Below are 27,213 nucleotides of genomic sequence, written 5' to 3'. Positions count from 1 at the left end.
TCCTTATTTGGAAACAGAGCACAGGTGAACATTTTAGCTCTGCTGCAGAGGGAGTGCTTCATTTATCTCTTGTTTTGGTAATCAGAACCTTGTGTAAGGCAGGGCTTTTGAGACCACTGAAGCTTGATCTTCTTCTGTACCCACTGAAAGGAGAATAACTTGAAAAAAACCTCACCTTTCATGCCCTGTAGTTCAGGTAATAAGTAGTTAAACATCACTTTAATACAAGAAGGGAAAAAAACCTGCTGTGGAAATAGCTGGGATGGAAGTGGTGACACAGGTGTGAGAAGATGAAAAGGAAGATAAGTAAGTGCCAATTTTCAATGTTGTAATTAGTTCTAGTAATCCACCCTTCCAGGCTCAATGGTGTTCTTAAAATGGCAGGAGGAGGGGAACCCTTGAGTCGCAGCTGCAGTGTGTAGATAGGCAAATGACCAAATGTTAAAAATTACGTATGTTGGCAGGAGCGGCTTCTAACAAACTGAACTTTGAACATAAATATTTTGATTGTTGAAACCCTGTGAGCAAAAATCCAGATGAAAAGTGGGGATGGGTGTTTGCTTTTAACCTAAAGTTAAGTCACCTTGGGAATCCTAAGGCCAGCAGGGACAATTGGTCAGCTCAGGTAATCAGTATTATCTTATCTCTCCATGGCTGTACTGCATGTAATTCATGTAATTTCCTTCTGTCCTACTTCATAACTAACTGTGTGCATATATGTACACAAATGGGCATTTTAAATAAAAAGCTGGATCCTAAATTTTTCAAGGAAAACACCTTGGCAGGCCCATACTGCCTGGTGTGCCATTAGTGGTAGTTTGTGAGTTTGTGTTAATGTGAGGACACTTAGAGTTCAACAGGTACTGCAATGAGTGACAAAAAATGTTACTGCTTTAGGATCTATTTTCTAGAAATGGCACAAAGTACAAGCTAGGACGTCAGCAGCTTGAACTTCTGGTTGTGCTTTCCCCAACTCTTACTTTTACGTGCAAGCATTTAAGAATTGCTTTGAGATTTTGAGACAGGTTTTCAAAATGGGAAAAAACCAATATCCTTTGGGTTTATTGTTAAGCCTCATCTTCCATGTCTACTGGCAGTTTGTTTAGAAAATGGCCTCCAAAATTTCTCCATATACATGAGCAATGTTAAAATGTGCTAAAAGTATAAGAAGCTGTTGTATAGTTGTTGTATTACATTGCTAAAATGGAAGATCGGAGCAGTTGTCTTTGAAGATTGTTCTATGGACAATATCTTCAGTAAGTCTCACAAGCAGTTCATGTCTATTGTGCTCTTAAAAATCATGTCCACCCAACATGGATTTCAAATGTCTTTTTGCATAGGTGTATAGTAAGACTTTTTCAGTACTAAAATTACTGGCAACAGAAATGGCAGGAACAGACATGAGAGGAGAGTTTTATGCAAAAGACAGGTCTTTTCTAACCACTTAAAATTCTTAGCCACCTTCTTATGCTCTCCTGTCTGGGCCTTACTCAGTTTTTCAGGACACTGAGTGGAGTAGCAAGTGCTGGTGCTCCCAGTAATCTTCCTAGGTTTATTTTTTGTTTTGTAGGAAAAAATGCCTCCTGAGGGTGGGACACTTCCAGGACTGGAACTCTCACAGTGTCTTCACATGACAAATCTCGCCAAACTGCACTTTAAACTGATTTATTGTTTTACTGCTTCCTATAAAAGTGGCTCCCAGGCGTGAGCAGCACTGACAGCTGAAGGGCAGGATCGCAGGCAGGGAGCTGCTCCCTGCTCAGCGCTGTCTCCGCAGATCCCAGGAGCAAGGGGCACGGAGCCGCAGGAATGGGCCGCTACTCGGGCCGCAGCAGCCGCCTCATCCTCATGTGCGTGGTGAGCCTCGCCATTTTTGCCGTTGAAATCTCGGTCGCCTACGTGGGCAATTCTCTCTCCTTGGCCTCAGATGCCTTTGCTGTTCTCTCCCACTTGATCTCCATGATCATTGGGCTGGTCGGCGTCCGCTTCAGCCGCGTCAAGTGGCACAAGGCCAGCACATTTGGCTTCAGCCGGGCAGACGTGCTGGGGGCTTTCGGCAACTCTGTCTTTGCCACTGCGCTCATGTTCAGCATCTTCGTGGAGGCTATCAAGAGGTTTATCAACCCTCAGAAGACTGAGAAAGCACTGCTCGTCCTCATTATTGGGGTTTCAGGTCTGTTCTTCAACCTGTTGAACTACGTTATCTTCATGGAGTGCTGCTATTGTCATGCAGTCCCCGGGGACACCGAAACAGGTAAATAACCTCAGGTGGCTGCTCTGCCCCTGGAACTTCTGCTTGGTTATAGGGACTATTTATTGCTCCTCTGGGATAGGCAATGAAAATGTAGTTTTCTTCACTCTTGTTAGCAAGGATGATGGATTTTACACCTGAACCTGTGCATGTTTCCAGATGTTGCCACAGGTGTTTATCAGTAAGTAAATGGCAAGCATTTTCAGTGTTGTCTTTCCAAAGCGTACAGTGATCTGCAAGGGAAATTTTCTCCCTAATCCACTGGCTGGCCAAACACAGGACAAAGCGTGCTACCACCCTAAGGAGATACTTGTTATAAAATACCTAATCCTGAAATACCAGTCATCCCCGATCTCCACCTCTCAATATTTTAGTAGTTTTCTGTAACTTTTATCAGAGACGTGGTTATCTTTAGAGCAGTGTTCACTGTTCGCAGGAGACAAAAGAATAGGTAAGTGCAAAAGGAGAGTCTCACCCTTTCTTGTTTAGGGAATATGTTGTGAAAATATTTGGATGCTGACTGAAAGTCCTGTGACTACAGTGCCGAGGATTCTTTACTGATGGTTGTCAACCCATGCTTGGGAGAGCATGCAGAGGAGAAACAGGCATACTTGGCCACAGAAATATTTTGCAGGACTTTCTCTTCAGTGCATAGAATTTTTGCCCTTCAGCTTATTTTTCTTAGCGTAGGATTTTAAAAGTTCTACATTTGGGAGGAGAGATGGGGGCTGATATTTTTATTCCTGGAGAAACTCTCTCACTTCATTTGATGGAAGATACATGCGAGCTCTTTTTCTCTCTTGGAATGTTTTTATATACACATGCAAATGTATTTCTTAAAACTAGAAATATTTCAGTTGAGATAGGAGCCAAATATTTGCAAAGTGTTAACTGGATGGGCTGGGGGGGAAGCTGAGAGCCTGGCTGAAAAAGCAGCTGCTCTTACATACTGCTCTAGGTGAGGTAAGGTAAGTTCTGTGTTTGACTTTCAGGCTGGACAGGGCTTTGGAACTAGAAATGAAAAATTTGTTAGCTTGTGTTATAGTGCTTAATGTGTTTTCTGATGAACTTTTAAATTGGAAAATATTTCTGTTTATTATTAAAGGTATCTTCAGATCATATTAAAGCTTTAACTTCATTGCAGCTTAACATTAAAGCCAGATGCATAACTGATTTTGGTGCCTGCTTGTTTATATGCCCACCTCTTTAAAACTGAAGCTTCTCTTACTCTAAATTTCTGGTGATATGTAATTTTCTGGGGGATTTGATTGGCTTTTGTGCTGGGAACTCTCAGCAATTCATGACAAAGTCTCTATTTATGATGACTTATTTGAAGGCATCTTTTGAAATTGTGCTTCTGAATGAAGTCAGGGAGGAAGAACACATCAGCACTTACAAAGGAATTAATGAAATTCATGGCAGTTGTGTAGCTAATGATGATCTCACTGGAGAGATCAGAGAATTTCCAGGATCCTGCTCCTAATAACTTTCTGGGACAACACATCCATCCCAATAGACTCATGTCCAAAGACCTCGCAATTCGACTTTGTTTTCAACTGAATTTAAGTTGCATGATGAATTTTGTACTATCCCATAAATATAGTGTGTAGATTTGCTGGTAGTTTTGCTTCTCTGTTTCTGGTACAGTGAAACCTCTCTGCTTCCATTACTGCCTACAGGCAAGATAATGCTGTTTTATACAACAGAGGAAACACTCTTTTCTTCTGAACTTCATTTTGCAATTCCCAGTTAGGTAAAATTCCACATTTATTTCCTCTAATCCTCTTTATATTCAACCTGAGTGGGATTTTATTACATTTCTTTCAAAAGAAAGAACATATAGCTGTAGTCTGAAAAGTATACTTGCATGTTTCACATATATTTCAAAGATATATTAAAAATCATGAAAAAAGAGGAATTCCATCCCTCTGCCTCTTGTCATCTTGCATATGAAGAAAATATGCTCTTTCCTGAAGCAGTAAGACAAGGGGAATTTTACAGTGTGTCAGCACCACTAGCAGAAATTCAATCAGATGGACATGGTCTCTGAGTGCTGCTGGTACTGTCCAGCTTTCCATAGGCAACACCTTTGGAGACACCTGGACAGGCTCCTGACATCAGTGATGGTTAGCTGGAAGATAAAGGTTTGTAGAGTAGCTCTCTACCTCTTAAGCTTCCTAGGGAAAGAGGACAATTGCCTTCACATCTCTTTTCCCCAGGCAGGGAATGGATTTAAACCACCTTCTCTCTTGTTTGTACCACTTTGAAAAAAACCAAAGCAAAAATTAAAGAGAACAGGTCCATCCTCTAGTGCTGAACTGTGTGTGCTGAGGGCAATGGGGGCATCTGAATCCACTGAAGCAAATTCTTCAATGTGTATTAGTGCCACAATTAATCACCACAGGGAGCAGTTCATCTCAGTGCTCTGTAGCAAGGCTGACCATTAGGGATGGAACAATTAGCTGGTGGGTTTCCTGGATGCTCTGACAGCAGGGGCAGAGTGAGATGTGTCTATAATGAGCCCAGTGGACTCTGAGGGAGGTGTTTACAGGTGGCAGCTCAGCTCTCCATTTTTTCCCTTGTTCTACATTTAACTCATTGTAACATCCACTCCCCAAGTTCTCATCTTAGTATGAATATTCTTGTTGAGCAAGTATAAATGTGTTTTCTCCAAGTTACCAACCCTGCTTACCCAGACAGATCCAATTTCCTCTGGCATCCATTTTCTAGGTTTGTTTTCCTTCTCACCCCTAACTCTTCAATCCCTCACCCTTCATTTTTCTGAGTTTTGCTACCCTTTTGCTCTGTGTCCTATTCCCTAAGTCTTCATCTGCTGCCATTTCCCTTTCTCTCTTTCTCTCTCTCAGCTGTTCAAATTACAGGTGTCCAGCATTAAACACCTCTCTCTTCCCACCAGGTTGAATTCAGGTTCTCTGTCCTCTAGGTCCATCCTTGTGGATCCTTGCACTTGATTCAGACAAATGCAGTTCCCCACACCAAGTCAGGACTAAGAGGAGAGGTCAGCAAGAGAACAGGGAGGACATGCCCCTGTTCTTTCTCTTGGTGCTGGCCCAGACCAGCCACTACAGGTATAACAGCATTTCTATACTCTCTGAAGGAAGTGCTATGTACAGGAGTTTGAGCCAGCTGGGCCATCAGCAAAGGGCATCATGGACTAGTTAGTACTTTGGCTTAAAATCTAGGAAATACTTGTTAAAACACAGAAATATTAAAACTTCCCTGAGAAACTTTTCCCAGAAATTGAAATTCACAGAAGACTTTTCTTGCTGTTGCTGTTGGAAATAACAGAGCACCTTCAACTAGGGCTTTCTGACACTTTTGAGGTCTTGTATCTTATGCAGAGAGTTTTGGCACAAAAATGAAGAACATGGCTGAATAGCAAACAGATGAAAATAAAAAGACATCATGCTCTCATAATAAATACCAGACAATTTTAATACTGGCCATACACCTTACAATCAGTTGTGAAAATACAGAAGCCTGTTTTACTGCACACAGAGACCTAATTACTCTTGTCCATGTAGGTCAGTGCAATTGTCTCTTCAGCTCATTTATACACAGTTTTAAATCATTAGAGGAACCACAGTTTGAAAAACACCACATTAGTCTGATCATAGTAATTCTCTTTTGTTTGTCTTGAGAAAATGAATAAAGGTTTAACCTGGAGAAAACATTTGTTCTGTTGTCTTGTGATCTGTACAGGAAGGTGGGGAGGGAAGTAGGAAATAAAGATGTCACCCAGCCCAACTCACTTGACACTAAGCCACCCATAAATTGTCCCAGACTGGGAGAAACATCTCTCATCTTCTCATGAGACACTTCATGGTCTTTGCACAGCTCATTAAATAAAACATGTTCTATGTTAGCAGCCAAGTGCCTTTTACTTTTAATGTCCCTGTTTGTGCAATTTAGCAGGTATGTGAGCTTTTGGTGTGGCATCACTGCTGGGACTTGATTCTCCTCTTTCAGTGTGCACCAGCAGCCTGCCGCTCAGATACGATCTGGAAAGTAAGCTAGCAGTCACATAAATGGAAAATATACCTTCTTTCTCCTTATGGACCTATGCAGAGTGAGTTTCTTTATTCTGAGTCTTGCTGAGAGGTAAATATTTTTTCCAGGCTTCATATGTATGAGACACATGAGGGCAGATGTGTGAATGAAGAGAGGCACTTTACTGGCTGGGTGATTTGGAAAGACTTTGTTGCTGTAATATTCTGGACTGAATATTCACATCTGTTGGTGAAACATGCTGACCCCAGGGGAAGTGAGAACATTTATAGAACAAAATAAGTGAATAAATGGCTGCTTAATCTGTATCTTAATGTCACAGACCTTCCCAGTGAAGACCTGGTGAGCTAAAACGTGCAGGTATCAAAAAAATATTGTATTTGTAGCTGTGCTCTCTGATTCAACAATTGCAAAAATGCATCCTGCAGGTGGCAAGAATGGCCTGGGAATTAAAATTCCAGAACAAAGGATTTCAGTTTCTTAGGCTGTCAGCCTGAAGAATATAATGATGACCCAATTTAACCTCATTTAAAAGAGAAAAATAAGTTCCCTGGTTGGAATAGCTTTCTTTCTCACATGCACTGCTGAAAGCATGACAGACTTTGCCAGGTGATGATGACTCAGAGACATTTTTAAGGAATTAGAAGGAAGGAACCCTGAGTGTAACACCTGTAACAACAAACCTCTGGCTTACTCTGCTTTTCACACCTGAAAAGCCTAAAATCCTTTCCTCAAGATCAGGATTGTTCTGTGCTTCCTCTCTTTTGAGTGTATAATCAACAGGTTGATTTTATTTTTCCCTGAAAGCACCAATCCTTCAGTAAACCCTTCACACCAATTCATCCCCCGCTGCATTCTTACAGATGATTGTAGAATGCACAGCACCAGAGTTTGCCAGAAGACAGCTCTGTCACACAGTGCATACTCATCCTCAGGGTTTATGTTGCCTCTGTAGTGCACTGTGACATCCAACTCCTAAACATTATGCATAAATGAAGGAATGTATGCTTTATGCATTTATTTCCAAAAATCCCAGAGGTGTTAATGTGTTGGCATGCAGGTAAACAGAGCCTACTGTAAAAAAATATTTAGATTTTATGGCTCTGCATAAAAGGAGGTAGTCCTCTCAAAAGGAATAAAAAGGCCAAGGGACAGTCTCAAGGTATTTTTAAGTGTTTGTCAAATGTTTAAGACTGAACACAAATTTATCTGAAGATCTTCTTTAGTTTAATAGTGTAACAAATAGTCCTCATCAAAATTTTCCAAAGCTTTTCTGAGCAGCCACTGAAAAGGTAACCAGATTTGTGTTATGTTCAGTGGAGCTCTAATACAAAGTGTTTAAAAAGAAAACAGAAGAGACTTGAAATTTTACTTAGCAATGTCCTCCTCTAAATTTTCTTCACAATTTTGAGTGCTCTTCAAAGAGAATTCAGAAGATAATCTGGAGATTAGTTGTCAAAGAGAAAATTGTGCATAGAAGCTAGTAAAAGCAAATGTTTTAGGGCTACGTTGTGTCCAAAATGGAAAGTGCAGAATGAAAAAGTGAAGTCTTTGGGTAAAGCAGGCAAAGCATCCCTGGATGGTTTATGTAACAAGATAAAGGTGAGATTAAACTCTCTGAACCTAGATTCCAACAGTGCTAGTGCTGCTGAACTTTGGGTACCTGCCTTCGCTCTCAACCTTGAACCAATTTCTTAGGAGACTCTGAATTACATCACAGTATCTGGGGTGAGCTGTAAGGAAATAAAAGGACTCTAAGATGACTGAGTTCAAAGTCATAAACAGTTTCAATACAATGGGGTTTTGTAAGGCTGACATGTGTTGTATGTTAACTACAATTGCTTTAATTGGATGTTCTGCAGACAGTTTGACACAGGCAAATGTCTGGTATCAGTTTCAGTCTAAAATGCTGCTGATATAAAAAAATAAGCTTTTGCAGTAGGACTCAATGGAATTTACAGTGATGAAATCAGTGACTGGCTTTTTCATCGTCATGTTCTTTGCAATGGGCTGTGCTACCTGGAAAAGGTCATACATAGGTATAAATATACACAAAAGTACATTTATATGGGAAACTACATTTTTTTTTAAAAAGTGAAGTATTTGAAATATTTCAGGAAGCTTTATCCAGGTGATAGAGAAGACACTGACTGAAGTACGCAAAAAGGTTTTTATGCTGGGTAGTAGGTGCAGAGAATGGTGATTTGTAACTAAAAAACTGAACAACCATCTTAAAATAGGGAAAAATATAACAAAAAGAAGACATTACAGCCTAGGAATTAAATAATCCCACAGCTTCATAATTTCAGATTGACCCACCAGTATGTTCAAGTGAAATTTAGGAGAGCATGAAAAATAAATTCCCAGGCCAAACTCCAGTACAGAGTCTGTCCCCAGGACAGTTTCAGGACTGAAGAGTAACAGCTGTGATTAAAAAATCCAGCAACATTCACCTCTGTACTCTGCCAAGGACACTGATAAAGCTTTCCCCCAGACTGAAGTCTTGCTAGTCTAGGCTTCTGCTCCCTGGGTTGAAGCAGACCTAAAGACTTCCCAGCCATTCCATCTTTCAGCCTATGCCAAGAAACCCCTTGGTCTTCCTCTAGCAAGTGTGAGAGGGAGACACAAATAAAATGAGCAAGGAATGAGGAACAAACCACCTTCCACAAGTAGGTCTGTTGGCCAGTGTTTATTTTGTTCTTCATTTTGTGGTTGAATTTATCTGTGGCAGAAGCCAAACACATGGTTTCCATTTAGATTTGCTATAATTTGGTCCATGATTCCTAATTTAGAGAAACAAGCTTCACAGTCAAGGCTGTCACCAGGTCTTCTTGGAATGAACTTTAAAGGCCCTCTCACAGCCACACATTGCATTTCAGGCTAGGGATGCTGCCTTAAAATGTCATGTGCCCAGGATCAGCCTCAGCTTTTTAGTACAAATGTAATATTTTCCTTCTCACAGCCTTAGAGCTTAGTAACTCCTTCATTACATACAGCAGGCTGTGGACGTTGGCTCCGTTCATTCTCTAGTTTCTTCCAGATCATTCCTGAAACATGTGTTGTAAATAATTTTTATGATGGTTTAAAAAATAAAGTCTGACAGGATCTTGATAAGCAGAATGAAAAGAGATCTCTCTTAACGGTAATGCTAATGGTTCCTTATTTTCATGATTCTTTTTGCTATCCAAATTCTACAGAAGCACAAGACTATGAGTGACCTTATTTTCACACAACAGTAGAAGAAAATTACCATAATTGTTGCTGCTATTATTTTCATATTTCATAATTACAGAGATATCCTACTTTCAAAGGCTGGTGATGGCTTCTCTGGAAGGAATTAGGTAGATTTTTACCTGCCACCTTGAAAATGAATAAATTAAGGAGGATGTGGCACAAATCTGCAAAACCAAGAGTGGCATAGGGAAGGCCAGTAGCCATTGAATATTTGTCTTGACTTCTGAAACAAGAACATGTTTAGTGAAACTAGCAGGATTCAGATTCAAAACAAGGGGGAAAAGGCAATAGGCTGAGAGAGTTGTGGTTGTTCAGCCTGGAGAAGGGAAGGCTCTGGGGAGACCTTAAGGCATCTTGCATTATCTAAAGGAGCCCACAAGAGAGCAGGAGAGGGACTTTTTACAAGGGCAGGTAGTGACAGGACAAGGGGGAATGGATTTAAACTGGCAGAGGGTAGTTTAGATTAGATATTATGAAGAAATTTACTCTGTGGGTGGTGAGGCACTGGAGTACATTGCCCAGAGAACCTGTGGATGCCCCATCCTTGAAAGCATTCCTGGCCAGGTTGGATGGGGCTTTGAGCAACCTGCCCATGTCTCTTCCTGTGGCAGGGAGGTTCCAAACTAAACTATCCTATAGTTCTTGTTTCCAATTAATGTTGAAGTCTGCATTTCTTACTGAGAGCCTGGACTAGGACATGAAAGAAAAATCCACTGAGGGCTACAAGATACAGATATCTAGCTCAAAAACCCACTTAGGCTGAAAATACCTGAAGAATAAGAGAGTATTAAGGGAAAGTGTACTATATACTTACCCAGCTTTACTGTTACCTAGGCATCCCTTTATGGCCACAGGTGGGGACTCTTGGCTGCCAATGGCTAAGTGTTTAAAATTGGTGTGTTGAGTACTTTGAAAGCTTGATACACAGAGATCTTGAAGCTTACAGGAGTGCATTGCATCTTTGGGTTCAGAAGGGAAGTTTTCTTGTTTGTAATAATTTTAGAAGTTCTGAAGAACTTTTCTAATTTTTGTTCCTGATTAGGATGAGGAAACTGCAGCTTTTTTAGCAGCATTGTAGCTGAAACTAAAGTTGGCAAAGCATTCAGAAAACTAAAGTGCTGGACAACCTTGTCTGCATCTCCTAAGAACTTGTTCCAACTCAGCAGAGTCAGAAATGGGGAGCCTGGGATATTTAGGCTGCTTTTTTCTTCAATAATATGTAGCTTGTTCAGGCCATCTCAGGGCTGGATGAATAAGTGAAATCCTAACATTCTACTGTTGAATGTCTACAGTCAGTGTAAAACACACATGGATGCCAAGCACACTGCAGAGCAATCATACACATGGTTCCTTTCCGAAAGGATTTGAGACCAAATGTTCTGATGCTGCAGGTGGATTTGTGCAGGCAGAATGAAGTGCCAGAAAGGGGAAAGAGCCTGAGTGAAAACACTGGTAGTGGAGTCAGTGACTCCTATGTTCAGGATCATTGCTTTCTTTTGGACTATGTGGAAGGACATCAAAGCAGAAAAGAGCTACAGGGATAGCACATATTTTATTCTGAAGTTCACCTGAATTAATTATTCTTCTTATTGAAAGCAACAACTTCTTGAATGAGAATGATTGAGGTAACTTTGCTCACCTGGCAGTTTTAGGAGCTGTTTGTCTTTAAGTGATTGTGGCAGCTGGATAAAGAGAGAACAGGGAGGTTTGGATGCATAATGAGAAGAGTAAAAGCTCGGATGTCCAAGAGGCTTCTAAGCAGCCACAGTGCAAAGGCCCTTGCATGGACGAAGAGCCGGTCAGAAGTTGTCCTGGTTTTGGCTGGGATAGTTAATTTTCTTCACAGAAACTGGTACAGTACTGTATTTTGGATTCAGCATGAGAAAAATATTAATAGCCCTCTGCTGTTTTGGTTGCTGAGAAGTAGTGGTTACTCCAAGTCAAAGAGGTTTTGGTTTTCCATGCTCTGCAAGTGAGGAGCTGCACAAGAATCTGAGAAGGAGCACAGTCAGGATAGGCAGGACTTGGACTGGCCAAAGGGATATTCCATACCACAGTGTAATTTTCAGAACATAAGTTGAGAGGAGGTGGCCAGGAGTCACTGATTGCTGCTGGGGGATGAGCTGGACATTGATCAGACCGTGGTGAGCAACTGTTTGTGCATAATTTGTTTCCTTGATTTATTTTTGTTTTGTTTCTGTGGGTTTGTTTGTTTGTTTTTACTTTGCTTTGATTATTAAACTACTCTTATTTCAACCCACAAGGTTTCTTTACCTGTTTTTCTGATTCTCCTTCCCATCCCACCTTGGGTGGGAGAGAGTGAGCAAGTTGCTGTGTAGCACTGAGTTGCCAGCTGGGCTTAAATTGTGATTGAAGATGAGAAACAGAGTGATTCCATAGATGGAACAGATCAGTTCCATAAAAATGTGTGCTAAATGTTCAGAACAGAAAAGTGAATCAAATGTGAGACCATACAGGGAAATGAGTAAAAGAGACGGTCAGGACTTTTGCTGTTCCTCTCTATCAGTGTATCTCCTGTTTCTCTGTATCTGCCCTGCATTTTGAAGACTGGGCAGGTTTGGTTCCCTCATCTCCCAAAGGTGTAGATGGGAACTGGAAACAGCCCAGACACAGATCTGTGATCTGACCCAGCAGACACTGCTCTCTGTTCCTGTGTCAGTGTGTGGCTGTTTTATGACAAGCAGATGGAGATGTGTGAGCTTGACAGAAGGAATAATCGTGGATCAGCAGATCCAGTGTCAGAGCTGAGGCTCTGAACACATACAGTTTCTGACACCTTCAGCGAGTCAGCTGTAATTGTGCTCCATGCCAGAGGACTTAGTCACAGCTTTATTTGCTGAAAACAATATTTTTAACACTATGTTTTCAAAATAACTGTGATATTTTTATGTTTTGAAGTGAGTTCAGGGCTATGAAACTTCCTTTTATTTTCCAAAGAGGATTGATATATATTTTTCACAGGAGGATTAATGATGTTTCAGCTACTATATTATGTCTTCCTAAAGTAAAAGTCACTAGCAATTCCTTTCAGTTCTATGAAGGTGCAATTAGCTGGGCTTCAGAGAGCTGTCCTTTTTTTTTTTTTATTGTAAGTCAAGTGCCAGAGTTTGCTATCATTAATTATAGTAAAGAAGATATAGTCTTTAATTTTAAAATTTATATCTGAATATTTAACTTCCTATAACTCCTATTTTTCTTCTTATTGTTCTACCTATTTGCTTTTGATTTGGCCCATTAAGCATGTCTTATCCTATGTCCGTAGTTGCAGTTCTAGAGCTGAAATGTGTGTTGATGTAAATTATTCTATCCTCTCCGACAGCTCTGTTAATTTTTATGGTAAGGTTCATTTCAATACATTTATTTTCATGCATTTGTTAATTTGCATATTGCAGGATATCAAGTGTGTGAATGTCTGCTTAATTGGGAGTTGTGTGGTAATTCTTTGCAGGGGAGACCACCCCCTGAAAGGCTGCTCAAGTCCACTCCAGAGGTTAATACACATCTTGGGTTCTGTGCACAGAATTAGGTGAAATGGAGAGGCCTCATGTAAAAGATGTATTCAAGCAAGGGATCAACTCAGTCAACAGCAGTAACAATGCAACTGCTTCAGAATTAGAACAAAGAGGAAATTCCCGAGGTCCTTAAGGAATTTCTGGTTGTAGAGAACAAGATAGTGTTCCCTGGCCTTGCTGATTTAAAATCTGACAGCAATGGGTGCCTTGTCAAGTGTGGTGAAATGTGTGATGTGGCACTTTGGTGTGAATTGTAGCTGCTGAAGTGGTACCTCAGCACTGGTTTGCCTCTGGCATAGCTAAAATGCTCCCAACTTCACAGAAGTTTTTAAGAACCTAATTTTCTCTAGGTCTTACATATTTTATTTATTATTTTTGGGCCCAGTTCTGATACTGAGAACCCCATAGCAGAGGACAACTTGGACAACTTGATTTTACAGCAGCTGCTTTAGCTGTTCAATTTGAAATGATGTATTGGTAGTTCAGCTGTCTTTTTTCTATTTGCAAGTGGGGCTGTCATTTTTGCAAGAACTGTCATAAAAACAACAGCAACAAAACATCTACAAATAAAAGACAGAGGTTTACTACCTTTTCATGGTTCATGTAGACTCTCCTGTAGGTCAAAAAGTGCATGCAATTATCTTATAGGGTAACGATAGAGTTGTGAACACTAAGGTACTATTTCAATAGAAAAATAAAATATTAAGGGTTGGAAAGGACCTTAAGGATCAAGGATCAAGTTCCAAGTCCCTGCCATGGCAGGGACACCTCTCACTAGACCAGGTTGCCCAGAACTTCATCCAACCTGGCCTTGAACACTGACAGGGATGGGGCATCCACAACTTCCTTGGGCAACCTCTGCCAGTATCTTACCACCCTAAATTTGCCTCTTTCAGTTTGTAACCATTGCTCCTTGTTCTGTAACTATCATTCCTGATTAAGAGTTCCTCTCTAGCTCCTCTGTAGTCCCCTTCAGATGCTGGAAGGTTGCTACAAAGTCTCTCCACAGTCTTCTCCACGATGAACAGCCCCAACATCCTCAGCCTGTCTTCACAGGTGAGGTTCCCCAGTCCTTATCAGATTTGTGGCCTCCTCTGGACTCGGTCCAACAGCTCCGTGTTCTTCCTATGTTGGGGCCACCAAATCTGGATGCAGCACTGCAGGTGGGGTCTCACCAGAGCAGAGTAGAAGATAACCACCTTCAAACTTCTGGCCACGCTGCTTTGGATACAGCCCAGGATTCCCTTGGCTTTTTGATACACCTTTTTAAAGGCTGGTGGCTGGAAATGAGCTGGCTCAGTAGATGGCACTCTGTCCTTTGGTTTGGTACTTTCGTCGCCAATAAAGCACCAAAGCTCCGTAATTATTGGATCCTTCGCTGGAACTTGACCGTCTCGGCGTCCCAGGAGCGCAGGCAGCACAGCCTTGGGTAGCTCTGCCTGCCCGAGAGGGCCTTTCCCTGGCCGCCGCGCCGGCTCCGCGCCTCCCCGCGGCCCATCCAGCTTCTCTTTATTCCAGCTTTGGTTGATTTCGTGTCGCCCGCCGCCGCTGCTCGGGGCGGGGCGGGGCGGTGCCCCGGGCGGGGCGGTGCGGCCCGGCCCGGCCGCTCTTATTGAGGCGGCGCTGGCGCGGAGCGTTACCGGCCGGGCCGCGCGGCCGCCATGGGGCGGTACTCGGGCAAGACGTGCCGCCTCATCTTCATGCTGGTGCTCACCGTCGGCTTCTTCGTGGCCGAGCTGGTGTCCGGATACCTGGGCAACTCCATCGCGCTGGTGTCCGACTCCTTCAATATGCTCTCGGACCTCATCTCCCTCTGCGTGGGGCTCTCCACCGGGCGCATCGCCCGCCGCAGCCGCCGCGGTCCCCGCGCCACCTACGGCTACAGCCGCGCCGAGGCGGTGGGAGCGCTCAGCAACGCCGTCTTCCTCACCGCCCTCTGCTTCACCATCCTCGTGGACTCCGTCCTCCGCCTCGCCCGTCCTGAGCCCATAGACGACGCCCAGCTGGTGCTCATCGTCGGCACCCTCGGCCTCGCCGTCAACGTCGTGGGGCTCCTCGTCTTTCAGGACTGGGGCGCCTGCTGCCGTGGGCGACGCCCGTGCCCCCCTCCGCCCGCGGCCGCCGCGCTGCGGGACGTGCCCGGTGGCATCCCGAACGGCGAGGAGGATGAAGCAGGTGCCTTTCGGCTGCACTTCGCCTTCCCCTGGTGTCCCGCATCTCTGCCCTCCCCTCCCTCCAGCATCCCTCTCAGCCTCCCTCACCCTTCCCCATCCTCTCTCTCCAACCCCCCCCCCCCCCCTCCCCCCCCGTCTCGTTTTCCCTCGGGACCCGCCGGGCTGTTGGCCCAATCCTCTGGGCCCTTTCAAAGCCCCAAGGCCACTCGTGGGCCCTGGGGGGTTTCACTAAGCTCACTCAGGCACCCGGGTCCTCTTTCACCCTGTACTTTACCCTGGGCTTCTGGGCGTGCCCCCGGGATGGTGGAAGGAGGTGTTGCCCAGGGAGCTGCATGGTAAACGTTTTGGAGTGTTTTTGGTTTTCTTCTTGTCTTCTTTGAAGTAAGTTGGTTTTGAGAAGGTTGATGTTTTTTCTGTTTGTAGAACTTATACACAACACAGCGTTTCTTCTTTGAATGCAGGTGATTCACCAAATGACCAAAAGAGCCCTGAAGAGGGGTTTGAAAAGAAAAAAGAGAAAAAGTCTGAAGCCTTGAACATCAGAGGTATGGCATAGGACTATGCTGCTCATGTTAAACTAACTTCAAACACTTTGTGGTTTCCATTTCAGATTTATATATGCACACACAAATATCAGTAAGAAAGAGAGAAGTCCAGGGCTCATCCATGTAATTGGATCCAGTTATTCTCTAGCAGAAAGATTTTGATTATATGGAATAGCATAAGTAGTAACAAATTAGTGTCATGCTGAGTTGGCTTTGAGCATGCTCACATTTTGATTTTTATTCTTAGAAGAGTGCAGCTGGATACTTGGAAAGGACACAAACCCTGCTGCACTAAGCTCAAGTCATTAGAGTCTTTACAGGAACGTTACACAGGGAGCTATGATGTGAATCTTTGTGTCACTGATGTAGTAGTATTTGAGCAGTTTTCAACCTTAAAATGCTTTTAGGCAGAAAACATAAACCCTTCTAAATCCCAGGGTTGATAATGTTTTGTTGTCAGCATAAGGAAAATCGTTCTGAAACTGGTGCTTTAGCATGGTGTTTTTGCAGGTGTGAACCTGTTCCTGTGAGAGTGTGTGACAGGATCAGCCCTTCCTACATTGTAATTTGGCAAGTCTCTGGGAATCTGTGGATTTTCATGGATGGAGTGAAACATAAAGCTACTCCTAGGAATAAATTACCCACATGTCTCTCCCTGTCTGTGTAGGTGTTTCTCTGCATACACGTTTATGTACCTACTCTGAGCAGAGCCAAAAGCAAATATCTTTGAGGATATGAAATACTGATTTTGTCCCAAGGAAGGGACTGTCAGAAACCTCAATTAGAATTAGTAGTTTCAGGTTTCTTATGGTCACTGATCAGCAGCTGATATTCCCCTAAGGTTGTGTGAGTTTGCTTTGCATGAATTCAGCTTGAGAGGTCAATGTGGCAGTCAGGCACGTGGGTTTGCTGGTTTTTTTAATTTGTGTGTGTGTCTGTCTTTCAAAAGTGTTTACAGAACTACACAAACACATCTGTAAGGGAAGATGCTTTGGAAAATCAAAGCATGTGCTAAGGACGCAACACTTACTTGAATGTCTAGAAGTTGGTGTCACTGGATATTGGCATTATAGTGATGAGATTTTTGGAGAAGGATGAGCAAACTATCACACTCAGGGATGGAGGAGAGTAAGGAACCAACTGCTTTAGAGAAGACCTTGCTTGCCTGAACCACAATGCTTAGATATAAAGATGCTGGAAGCCTTCAAAAAATGTCTGAAGGATAAAGAATTTTGTGACAGTTGTTTTAAGATATGGATTGTCTTTGCTTTTTAAAAAGAAATTTTAAGTGTTACTTTAGTATGTCAGCTTTGCAAAATCTATTTTCATTGTCTTTATGACTATAGAGGTAAGGAATATTTACAAAGATATGTGTATTTGAAGTTCTGTTTCACTCCATACTTTTCCTTTTAAGTTAGTTACAAACTGTATATTTCATAGTCACTTGGCAAAAAGTTCTTTTGTTGTGGAATGGGAGCCTCCCTGAAAAACATGGCTGAACGAAGTGGATTGGCAGAGGAATGGTTTCCTTGATTTTATAACTGGTAGGAACAGGAATCCATAGATTCTGCCTGACAGGATTAATTATTGCAGGGTGAAATTATTCCTTTTACTGCTTGAGCATACACAGAGTATTTCAGTTAGACTTTGGAATGCAAGCTGTTGGAAACTGCTACCTATGGTCTTACCATAAAGACTTCATTTACTAAAAATTAATTCTTTATTCCAGCTTATAATCATAGCTTTTGGGATTTGGTAGGGAAATGGACAAATTTTGGTCTGAGCCCTAATTCTGTGATGCATTACCAGGGTATATGTGTTAATGACGTTAAGAATGGAAAATAAACATTTTTCCAAATTCTGTATTCTCAATTACTAATTCATCAAAATTCTGACATATTTTTCTTTTTTTTTTCTTTAAAAAATTCCATTTTCTTAAAATTAATTTTTTTCCTTAACTCGCAAGAAGGCTTTCTGAAACACTTTCCTGTTCTTTATAAGCTGTGCTCTCTTGTTAGTTGCCTGGGCAATGCAACTGCATCCTGCCTGTTCCTCTTGTTAGTGCAACAGCTGATAGCCCATGCTGAATCAGGACTATTTGTAAATGAAAAGGAAACACTGCAACTCTGTTAGGAGGAGTAAAACCCCGTGGTAGTCTGCCAAATGGGGCAGAACATGCCTGACTCCAGCAGAAAGAGCTGGACTCACCAGGAGCTTGTACTTTCTTATCTGACCCAAGTGAATTGGAGAAACTCCAGAGGCTGTGTGTGGCCTTCATTTCTTGTACAGATCAAGGTGCATGTACAGAGCTGGTAAGAAACACCAGCATGGGCAGAGTTCCAGGGCTAATCCAGTATCCAGCACCATCAAAACTCTTTGCTGTGTTGTTAGTGAGTTTTGGGGGAGCCTTTTACAGTTTCTCACTTGAAAGTCTATGTGATAGGGTTGTTAAAAAGAGATGATTCATTTTCTTCTCTCACAACCCCTAAAGAAAAATATTGACGAAGAAATTCACTTCATACGGAGAGATGTTCTGAATTCAGGTGTGGGTTGGAATAAAATCTGAGTCTGAACAGTAAAATCTAACAAAACTGGAGTATGTTTGAGCACTGATGGGAAGAGGGAAGTTTATGTAGAGTAGTAAGAAGAAATAGATTCTTGGATTTTTGTAACTCTGTAGCAGAAAGACTGCTTTGGTCATTGTAGTTTAAAGAGCAGCTAAATATGTTACTGTAAGAGCCTGTTTTATGTCTTTAACTTGTGTACAAAACCATCTTTATAAGATGTAAAAAGAAGTGCCCAGCATTCCTCTCAGAGTAGTCCAGGCACTAAATAATGTGACTGACTGTAGAACCAGATTCTGGTTTTTGACAGGTCTGAAGGCTAGTAGTATTGATGGAAGAAGGTTTAATATGACTGGTAATCTAGTTTGATCTAAAAATTGGAGTCTGAGGGTATTTGGAGCCAGCTTAGATTTCACTTAGGCAATTTTTCAGATTTCAGAAGTGTCACAGAAACTGGTGGGGGAAGGTAACTGTTACTGGGGGTGGTCTGCAGCTCTCCACTCCCAGAATAGAATGGATAGATTTAGTCATGAATTTTTAATTTAGATTTAACGTGCCAGGATCTGTTAATAATCTTCATGCATTTTAAGCAAGCATATATTGTGTTACCATGGCATTCCAGCTGGACAGCAGTTGTTAGCATACCCTACATGCTTAATAATGCATCCCACTCAAACAGCAGTGCTTCAGAGTCAGTATTTTCTTGCTGTTTTTTCCAAAAGCTGTTACTGAAAACTTTGGTTGTGATATTAATGGCTGGAATATTGCATTCTTCATGTCAAGTGGAGCATACTTGAAAAATGCAGCATTACACCTAACCCAGGAAAAAAACCACAAAAACAAAGCAAAAAACCCCAAACCCACCCCACTAATGGAAATTGTGCCATTTGTTTCAGGTGTTCTTTTGCATGTTATGGGAGATGCACTTGGATCTGTGGTCGTGGTAGTTACTGCTACTATCTTCTATGTACGGCCTCTGGGGGATGCTCCGTGCAATTGGCAGTGCTACATTGATCCAAGCCTGACAATAGTTATGGTGCTCATCATCTTGTCTTCTGCATTCCCACTTATAAAGGAGACCTCAACTATTTTGTTGCAGATGGTCCCCAAAGGTGTTGATATGCAACTACTGAGTAAGTCAAATTTGTTGTTGAAATGCTGTTAATTTTAATGGTGGATTTCAATGCATATGTTATTGGTGGAATGACGTGTTTGGATTATTTATTCATAATAGCTCTAAATTCTCAAGAACTGTGAGAAATAGTCACATGACTGTGTCCTAGCAACATGATTCAAATCTCTCTGGATTAGTTAAAGCATGCATTTTGAGAATGTGGTACTCCAACAATACATCAAACATACCAGGTCTTGATCTGTTAATGCTTTGTGTGGGTTATTTGTGAAAGAAACAACTTTGAGTTACAATCTTTCAATCCTGCAGTGGCTGCTTCCAAAAAGCTTCCAAAACATCTTAGAAATTTCCATTAAGGTTAGTTAACTTTGTAGTTCTTAGGTGCTCTTCACACTGGTTAATTGTGGGTATTTCTGAAATTCCCCCATGCTCAGGGCTTAAAGAAACCAGAAAATGAGGGGTCTTGATAGAGGAAGTGATGTAATATTTCCTCTGTGAACAGCTGGTAAATTGCCATTTGGGAGCCTGAAGGATGGGTGAATCCAAAAGGAAAGGCGCCATGTTCATCAGCTGGAGGCCGAACTGAAGGCAGCTGGGAGTAGATGCATTGTACCAAGTATATCTCCTCTAAAATGATGGTTTTGACACTGCTGCTTTTGGATAGGGTGCCTAGTGAGGCAGCTGATAATTAGCTAGTGCATCAAAGCCCCTAATACCTTTCCCTTATGCTTTCCAGCTGACAGACTAGCTCATGTACCAGGGGTGAGCAGCCTCCATGAGGTGCACGTCTGGGAGCTTGCAAGTGGGAGGAACATCGCCACTCTTCATATCAAGTGCCAAACCCCTTCTGATTACCAAGGTGCTGCTTACCAAATACGGAAGGTTTTCCACGAGGCAGGAGTCCATTCTGTGACCATCCAGCCTGAGTACGCTGACCACAAGACCTCACATCTACTGTGCAGCTCACCCTGCATCTCAAAAGCCTGTGACTCGCATCTGTGCTGCAGCCAGAGGGAGCCCCCCCGGGCTGAAACGAATGGCTACATGGAGAAAAGTGAAAGCTCCCTTTCTGCACAGCACAAAGACAATGGTTCAAGGAAAAGTGACGTTGAAATCCCTATGGAGGACCCAGTAGTAGATGAGAATGTGAAAAATAGTGACGTGTCTGGTGACAAATCACAGTCGGGTAGTACACGATTTTAGGCAGTTCACTCTGCTCCGTGTTGTGCTGTCATGGAGCAAACGTATCTTGGCTGGGAAGGGGGGCATTGGTGGTTGTAGCTGAAGTTGGTGTGGCAAAAAGATTTCTGTGCTTTAGCTGTAAACCAAAACACACCTAAAACCCCCTTGTACCTGAAATAAGGATTAAGATTTCCACCAAGGCTGTTGCATTCATGTGATTTTTGTGATGCAGCCTTACCCAGTTCCTTACCAAACTAAGGCTGAATTCCTACTGTTAGAGTGGATGGGGTATGTCGCTCTCTGTCTGCACTGATGTTTGCAGTTCGTGGCCAGTAGCACTGGGAAAGAACCTCTGGCCTTTCCTGCTGGAGCGAGCTGTTTCTTGAAAGCCCTGTGGCCAGTTAATGATTGTACTGGGCTGAAGTACTGTATATTTATAAAGGACTTCAGTAGAGATGCTTTACTGATCCTGAAACCCCATTTTTGCATGGACAGTTCATTTTTAACAGTAACAATTCTGGCCAGTGGAGTTTGTGAATGAAATTAAGAGTGTCTAAGGGGAAGCACTCAGGAATTATGACTTGTGTTATTTTCTTGATTGACTCCTGTATTTTGGGACAAAGCAGAAGCTGGTCTTGCTTCTCTACAAGTAATACTGGAGTCCCAGCCTAATCACAGATGAGTGTGCTAAGGAACAGACTGCTTGTCATGAAAGCAAATAAGTACTTACTAACGTTGTCTGTACTGATTCTAGCAAATGGAAATGCAGGTAGTCATCCAATTAACTTTTATCTTTTCACTGTTGTGATTGTACGACTCAGTCTTTTAAAATTCTTGTTAGCCTTCCCCTGACAACACAAGTTCCAAGAGCCATGGTCTTATTTCATCATTGTGCAGGATAATTGCATTATCTTTAACACTGAGGCTGTTGTTATTAATGCTGAATAAATAAGCTAATGTGTTTATTACGAACAGTTGAAATTCTGCAATTCTATTATTAAGGCATAATTTAATATTGCATTAATTAAGGAAGCACCTTTAAAGTCTTTTTTGCAGTATTATCACTTAGAGGGATCTTTAAAAAATTTAAACCAGGAAATTTTTCCTGGGTTAGTCTCAATAATTTATTGTTGGCTGGTTTTAAAGGTCTTGATGCCTTGAACCCTACCCTCTGCCCTGGTCCTCCTCCCCCTGCCCAAATATGTATCTCAAAGTGTATTTAGTGAAGCAGTTTACTACCTTTTTGTTGTTTGCTCTTTCTGAAGGTATGCAAGGGTGCTCTAAGGAAAACAAGGTGATGAGCCCTGTCCCCAGTGCCAGATTTCAGTCTGGTGTGTTCCACAGGTTTCTGGGAGGAGAAACCCACTACTCAATCCACACTGAGTCTAGTGCTTGATCTCCCTGGCTATGCAGATCAGATTCAGAAGATTCCAAATATAATTTGCTGGCAAAAAGCAGCCTTTCAATGGCATGTGTGGCCTGGACAGGCTATTTTATCCATTTATTTATTACAGGGGCACCTTTGTAAAATAGTTGTGTCTTTGCCTCAGTGACATCTTAACAGAAAGGGCAAATTAATTTCCAGCCTGGGCTGGGAAAATACCAGGACCTCCTTGTAGGGGTGCCTTAAAAGCAGCCAACTCCTTATTAATAAAGGTGATTGCAATAATTCAATGAATATTGAAACACACAGCAGGATATTTTACTGCTTGAAATGTAGTATTTACTGAAGCAGTGATTTCAGTCTAAATAGAACATTTCTAGAATTATAATTACCCCTTTAAAACAGATTTTTGGATGAATGAAGATATTTGATATCATTTTATTGTAAGTTTGTATCATATAAATGAACAACCTATTTGTTAATATAATTAAGAGCTTGATTCTCCAGCCTCCTTGGTTCCGTTGGCAGCAGTGGGATCTTGCTTGGCAGTTATTGCACGAGTTAATGTAAATCAGGAAACATTGTAAGAATTCGTCTGTTTTTTAAAAGCATGTGCTATGATGTAAGACAGCCCTTTCTTCTGTTCTTTTTTTTTTTCCCTCTTTATTTTCACCTATGATGATGTTTAGATGTGAATAACAAATGTATTTATCATGGTTTGAGAACTGGAATAGAAATCTCCCAGAATAACAAAAAATAACTTTCTTCCCAGATAGCCTCTAAAACAAGCACCCTTTCATAATTATTTGTATCTTAAATCAGGTAATTTGATTTATATATATATATATATATGCATACATATTTTATTAAATGGTTGAGAGCTGGAATGGCAGTATTTACTCTGGGATTAAAGAAAACTAGTATGTGTGATGTTGGGGTATTTGTCAAAATGGACAATTTTTATTCTTCCAGTGTTAAAACTGTGGCTATGTATTTTTTAAAACTTTGAAAAGTGTTGTAACCTGAAAATACAATGAAATCACATTCTTAAACTGTATTTTCTCATGTCTGGTTGAATGTACTGCAACTGTTGCCTGTGAATAAATGGGAAAATACCAGGGATTATAGAAATCTTAAGATCTAGAAAACAAAAATATGTTAAATTTGCTTCATTACTTAAGCAAGCAAAACCAACAGTGCTATGTTATTTGTGAGATAAATCTTGCTCTTTTTTTTTGTTGGGACTTTCAGGGTATTCAACTAAGGTTTCTGACAAGCATCTTTGCCTTCCATTGAGTAACAAAATATTTTTCTCCTGTACTGTGTGTCCCTGCTCTACTTCTGTGGGAGACTTCATTCCAATCCGTGTGTATTTTGTATTGGCCTATTTCCCTTCAGTTCTTGGCATATCTCTTCTAATTCTGGTGAAGCAGGCTTCCCTCAGTTTGAGATACAGTTTATTTCCATGTTAGCCCTTATCTATGAGCACTTGTTCTAAATTCAGTTTTGTAGTCTATTGCGCTGTCATAAAAGCTCTGTTCTTGCCTCTTTAGCTGAATCACTTTATTTCCCTCCCTGACAAATGCAGGTAGATTGTGCTGCTCTGTCTGCTTCAAACACTGCCTTGTGATTGTCTTTCTTGGTTTTCAGGTTCTTTTGCAATGATTGTCCCTTCTGTCCATTGCTGCTGGTGGCAAAGGAAATCTGCTTAAATTATGTGTGACTTTCAGCTGGTTGTCCGCCTCCTGTGGATGTGATTTGTAGCCAGTCATGCATGTGATCTAGTAGAATGATGACAAAACCTTTGCTAGGCTTGCTAGATCATTCTGCAGTAAAAGTGAAACCTGGAATAAGTTAACATGACATTGAAAGCAAAAGCAATTTACTGGCCTTCATCAGTTGTGTGCCTTTTCTTAAAGGGAATAAATTCTTTGTCACCTTTTCATATGTGCCAAAAGTGCCGATTTGATTTTAAATTTTTTTCTTCTGAAACCCTCTAAATGCAGGCATTTATTCTTTATTATAAAGAAAACTGCTACTATTTTCAGGACTATTGCCTTTGTTTTGCCGGTTTTCAGTTGACTTCCTTTTCCTTGTCTTCTTTATAGTACTTACCTTGACTCATAGTGCAAGTGTGTTTTTTCCCTCTTAATGTTTTTTCTCATTTTCTCTTCCATAAAAACAGGATGGTTTTGTTGGCCTGGTCATGGTGCTCTACCAAAAATACAGTTTAGAAATCCCTTTTTATGCACTGGTTTAATTTTTGTACTCCATTCTATTAAAATACACCCACTTTCTGGTTTTGCTATGTGACACACCTTACCATTGCAAACCAATTTTTGACCTTTATTTTTTTCCTATTCTTTCCCTTTCTCATTCCTGATTATAATGTTTGCTGTCCTGAATACTCCCTTTTATTCTGAACTTTGAAGGGAACATGCCACCTGAATTTTTCCCAAAGAGAAGTTCACTACCCAAGTTCTAGATGGCTTGATGTGAGCTACTCTGAGGACTACTTTGTGTCCTGTGGTCTGTGTAGAAGTGTTATCTAAGAAGTCATCCTGAGATGTGTACACATGTGTTTATGTATAATTAAACTCTTTATAAACACTATACCTGAATCAACTTCTTAAGAAAGGTGGATTTCTAAACCTGGGAAGATATAATGAAATCAGGAGCGTTCATTGGTCATTTGTCAACATCTTGAGGGAAAGCTTGGTAAAAGATAATTCATAAGCCATGAACATTCCTAAGTTCTACTACTTTGCTGTACAGTGGAAGCACTTTCTACATTAAATACTTTATTTGAACAGTGATACCTTGATGTGAGGATGTCACTGTGTAAGATTGTTACATTTACGGAGCTGTGTTGCTTAAAAGTTTCCTCCAGTTTTTCTGTTCCTTAAGTAATTTAATGTGCCAAAATGTAATTTTCATGATTGCTGAATCTCACTGTGTTTTTATTAACTATTAGTGAGAAATGACCTAAGTTTTTTATGTACAACTATATTTTTATCAAAATGAAGTTTGAATGTCTTGTGAATAAAGTGTATTTTTAAATAAAACTTTGTTCTGAGCTTGATCTATGCTAGCAGTAGGGAGTTTGTGTCTCTTGATAATTTTAAGATATTTGTATGAGTGAAATTTGTTGTCATCCTGTGAGGCAGTTAATGTTGCAAATTTTTGTGTATTTGGAAGAAAAGGGAATCAACACCCAAAAGTTTTTCTTCTGTAAGCAGCCTTGCATTTTGCCACATGCAGAAAGTTGAATGCGTATCTTGTGATTCTCACTCCTGGGTTTTGTGACCTGAATGTACATGCTAGAAATGGGATGAGGTCTAACACTACAAGTTTAGGTCCTTGTTTTGGAGCAGCAATCCTGGAGATGCCCTCGTATATTTCTCTCTTCTTAGCATCAGTATCGTGTGTCTGCCACCTACTTCCTACCCTGTTGTGTCCAATTGCCCAGTTGTTCATGTCCTTACTCATTTAGTTTACAATAATCAATAAGGAGGCAGTGGTCATTGTGCTTGGCTTCTTTTTTTTTTTTATTCTTTGAGTCTGTCTGAGTGGCAGATGCTACGTAAATGCTACATAAGAGGTTCAGTTCATGTTTGGCCAATAGATTGCCTGTGCTTTTGTGTATGGTTGGTGTTACTCAGCTTGTAGATGGATGGTGTAGATGGATGGATGGTGTTACTCAGCTTGTAGATGGACGATTAGCGATTTGGAAGACAGAACTGAAACATTTTTAAAGCAATTCCTGACAAAGTTAAAATTATACATAGATTCATAGAATGTTAAGGGGTTGGAATGGACCTTAAGCATTACTTAGTCCTGCCACTCCTGCCGTGTGCAGGGATATCTCCCACTTACCAAGGTTGCTCAAGGCCTTACCTAACCTGGTCTTGAACTCCAAGTTTGGGGCACCCAACAAATTCCCTGGGCAACCTGTTCTAGTGTCTATTCACCCTCACAATAAAGAATTTGTTCCTAATAACTAACCTAAATTTCCCCTCTTTCAGTTTCTACCCATTATTCCTTGTCCTATGACTGCAGTTCCTCAGGAAGAGTCTCTCTCTGGTTTCCCTGTAACCCCACTTCAGATACTGGAAGGCTGCCATGAGGTGTCTTCACAACCTGCTCTTCTCCATGATGAACAGCCCCAACATTCTCAGCCTGTCTTCCTAGGCAAGGATGTCCAGTCCTCCCATCAACTTTGTGGCCTCGTCAGAGTTGCTCCAACAGCTCCATGTCTTTCTTATGTTGGGATATAGTAGCGGCAAGCCCCTGAAAGGGGAATAATGAGCATTGACTCCATGCTTACAGAAGGCTGATCTATTGCTTTATTGCTATGCTATACTATGCCATGCTATACTATACTATACTGAAAAACCCATTGCCCTTGCCAGACAGTCTGATACAGCTTTGACCTAATTGGTCAATCAATCAAAACACCATCACCAGAGTCCAATTGAGAAACCATCCTTTGGTAAACCACCTCCATAACACATTCCACATGAGCACAACAACAGGTGCAGCAAATGGGAGATAAGAATTCTTTTCTCTGAGCTTTCTCACAGCTTCCCAGGAAAATCCTGGGAGAGAATTGTGTCTCTCTCTGTTCAGAGAATATATGATTACCACATTAGGGTCCCCAGATCTGGATGCAGCACTGCATGTGGGTCTCACTAGAGCAGGGTAGAGGAGGAGAATCACCTTCTTTACCTGCTGACCATGCTGCTTTGGGTGCAGCCCAGGATATATTTTCTTTTCTGGGCTGCAAGCAACATTGCCAGCTCTTGTTGAATTTTTCATCCACCATCACCTCCAAGTCTTTCTTTATATGGCTGCTCTCAACCACTTCTCTGCTGAAACTGTAGGTGTGTCTGGGATTGCCATGACCCGGGTGTAGGACCTTGCGTAGGAACAGTTTCCTTGTTGCAGACAGACATAAGGCACTTGAAATTCCAGGACTTCTCTACACGGAGGCCCTTATTTTGTATCTTGGTCTTTTTGGAACAGAATATATTCCTCCACCTTAGAGGGCTGCAACTGTTTTGGTACTTTTGTACTCTCCAAGAAACTACAGAAATAAGATGAGTTTGGACTGGATGTGGTAGATTGTGTTTTTGAAAACAGCTTCTCAAAGTGAGGAAGTGAGGAAATAGTAGTGATCACAAAT

At 41.4% G+C, this 27,213-nt stretch overlaps 1 protein-coding gene across 1 annotated transcript; it reads left to right on the top strand.

The window, feature by feature from the left end:
* The first annotated feature begins 14,643 nt into the window (after positions 1-14,643).
* SLC30A10 (solute carrier family 30 member 10) lies at positions 14,644-25,093 on the top strand. The gene is made up of 4 exons (XM_054628620.2): positions 14,644-15,222; positions 15,683-15,766; positions 19,227-19,463; positions 20,199-25,093. The coding sequence occupies exons 1-4, from the start codon at positions 14,709-14,711 to the stop codon at positions 20,663-20,665; spliced, it is 1,302 nt and encodes a 433-aa protein (XP_054484595.2). The 5' UTR covers positions 14,644-14,708; the 3' UTR covers positions 20,666-25,093.
* The last annotated feature ends 2,120 nt before the right edge of the window (positions 25,094-27,213 follow it).

Source organism: Agelaius phoeniceus, chromosome 3 (assembly GCF_051311805.1).
Source record: "Agelaius phoeniceus isolate bAgePho1 chromosome 3, bAgePho1.hap1, whole genome shotgun sequence".
Lineage (NCBI taxonomy): Eukaryota > Metazoa > Chordata > Aves > Passeriformes > Icteridae > Agelaius > Agelaius phoeniceus.
This window is presented reverse-complemented; position numbering and strand designations above follow the sequence as displayed.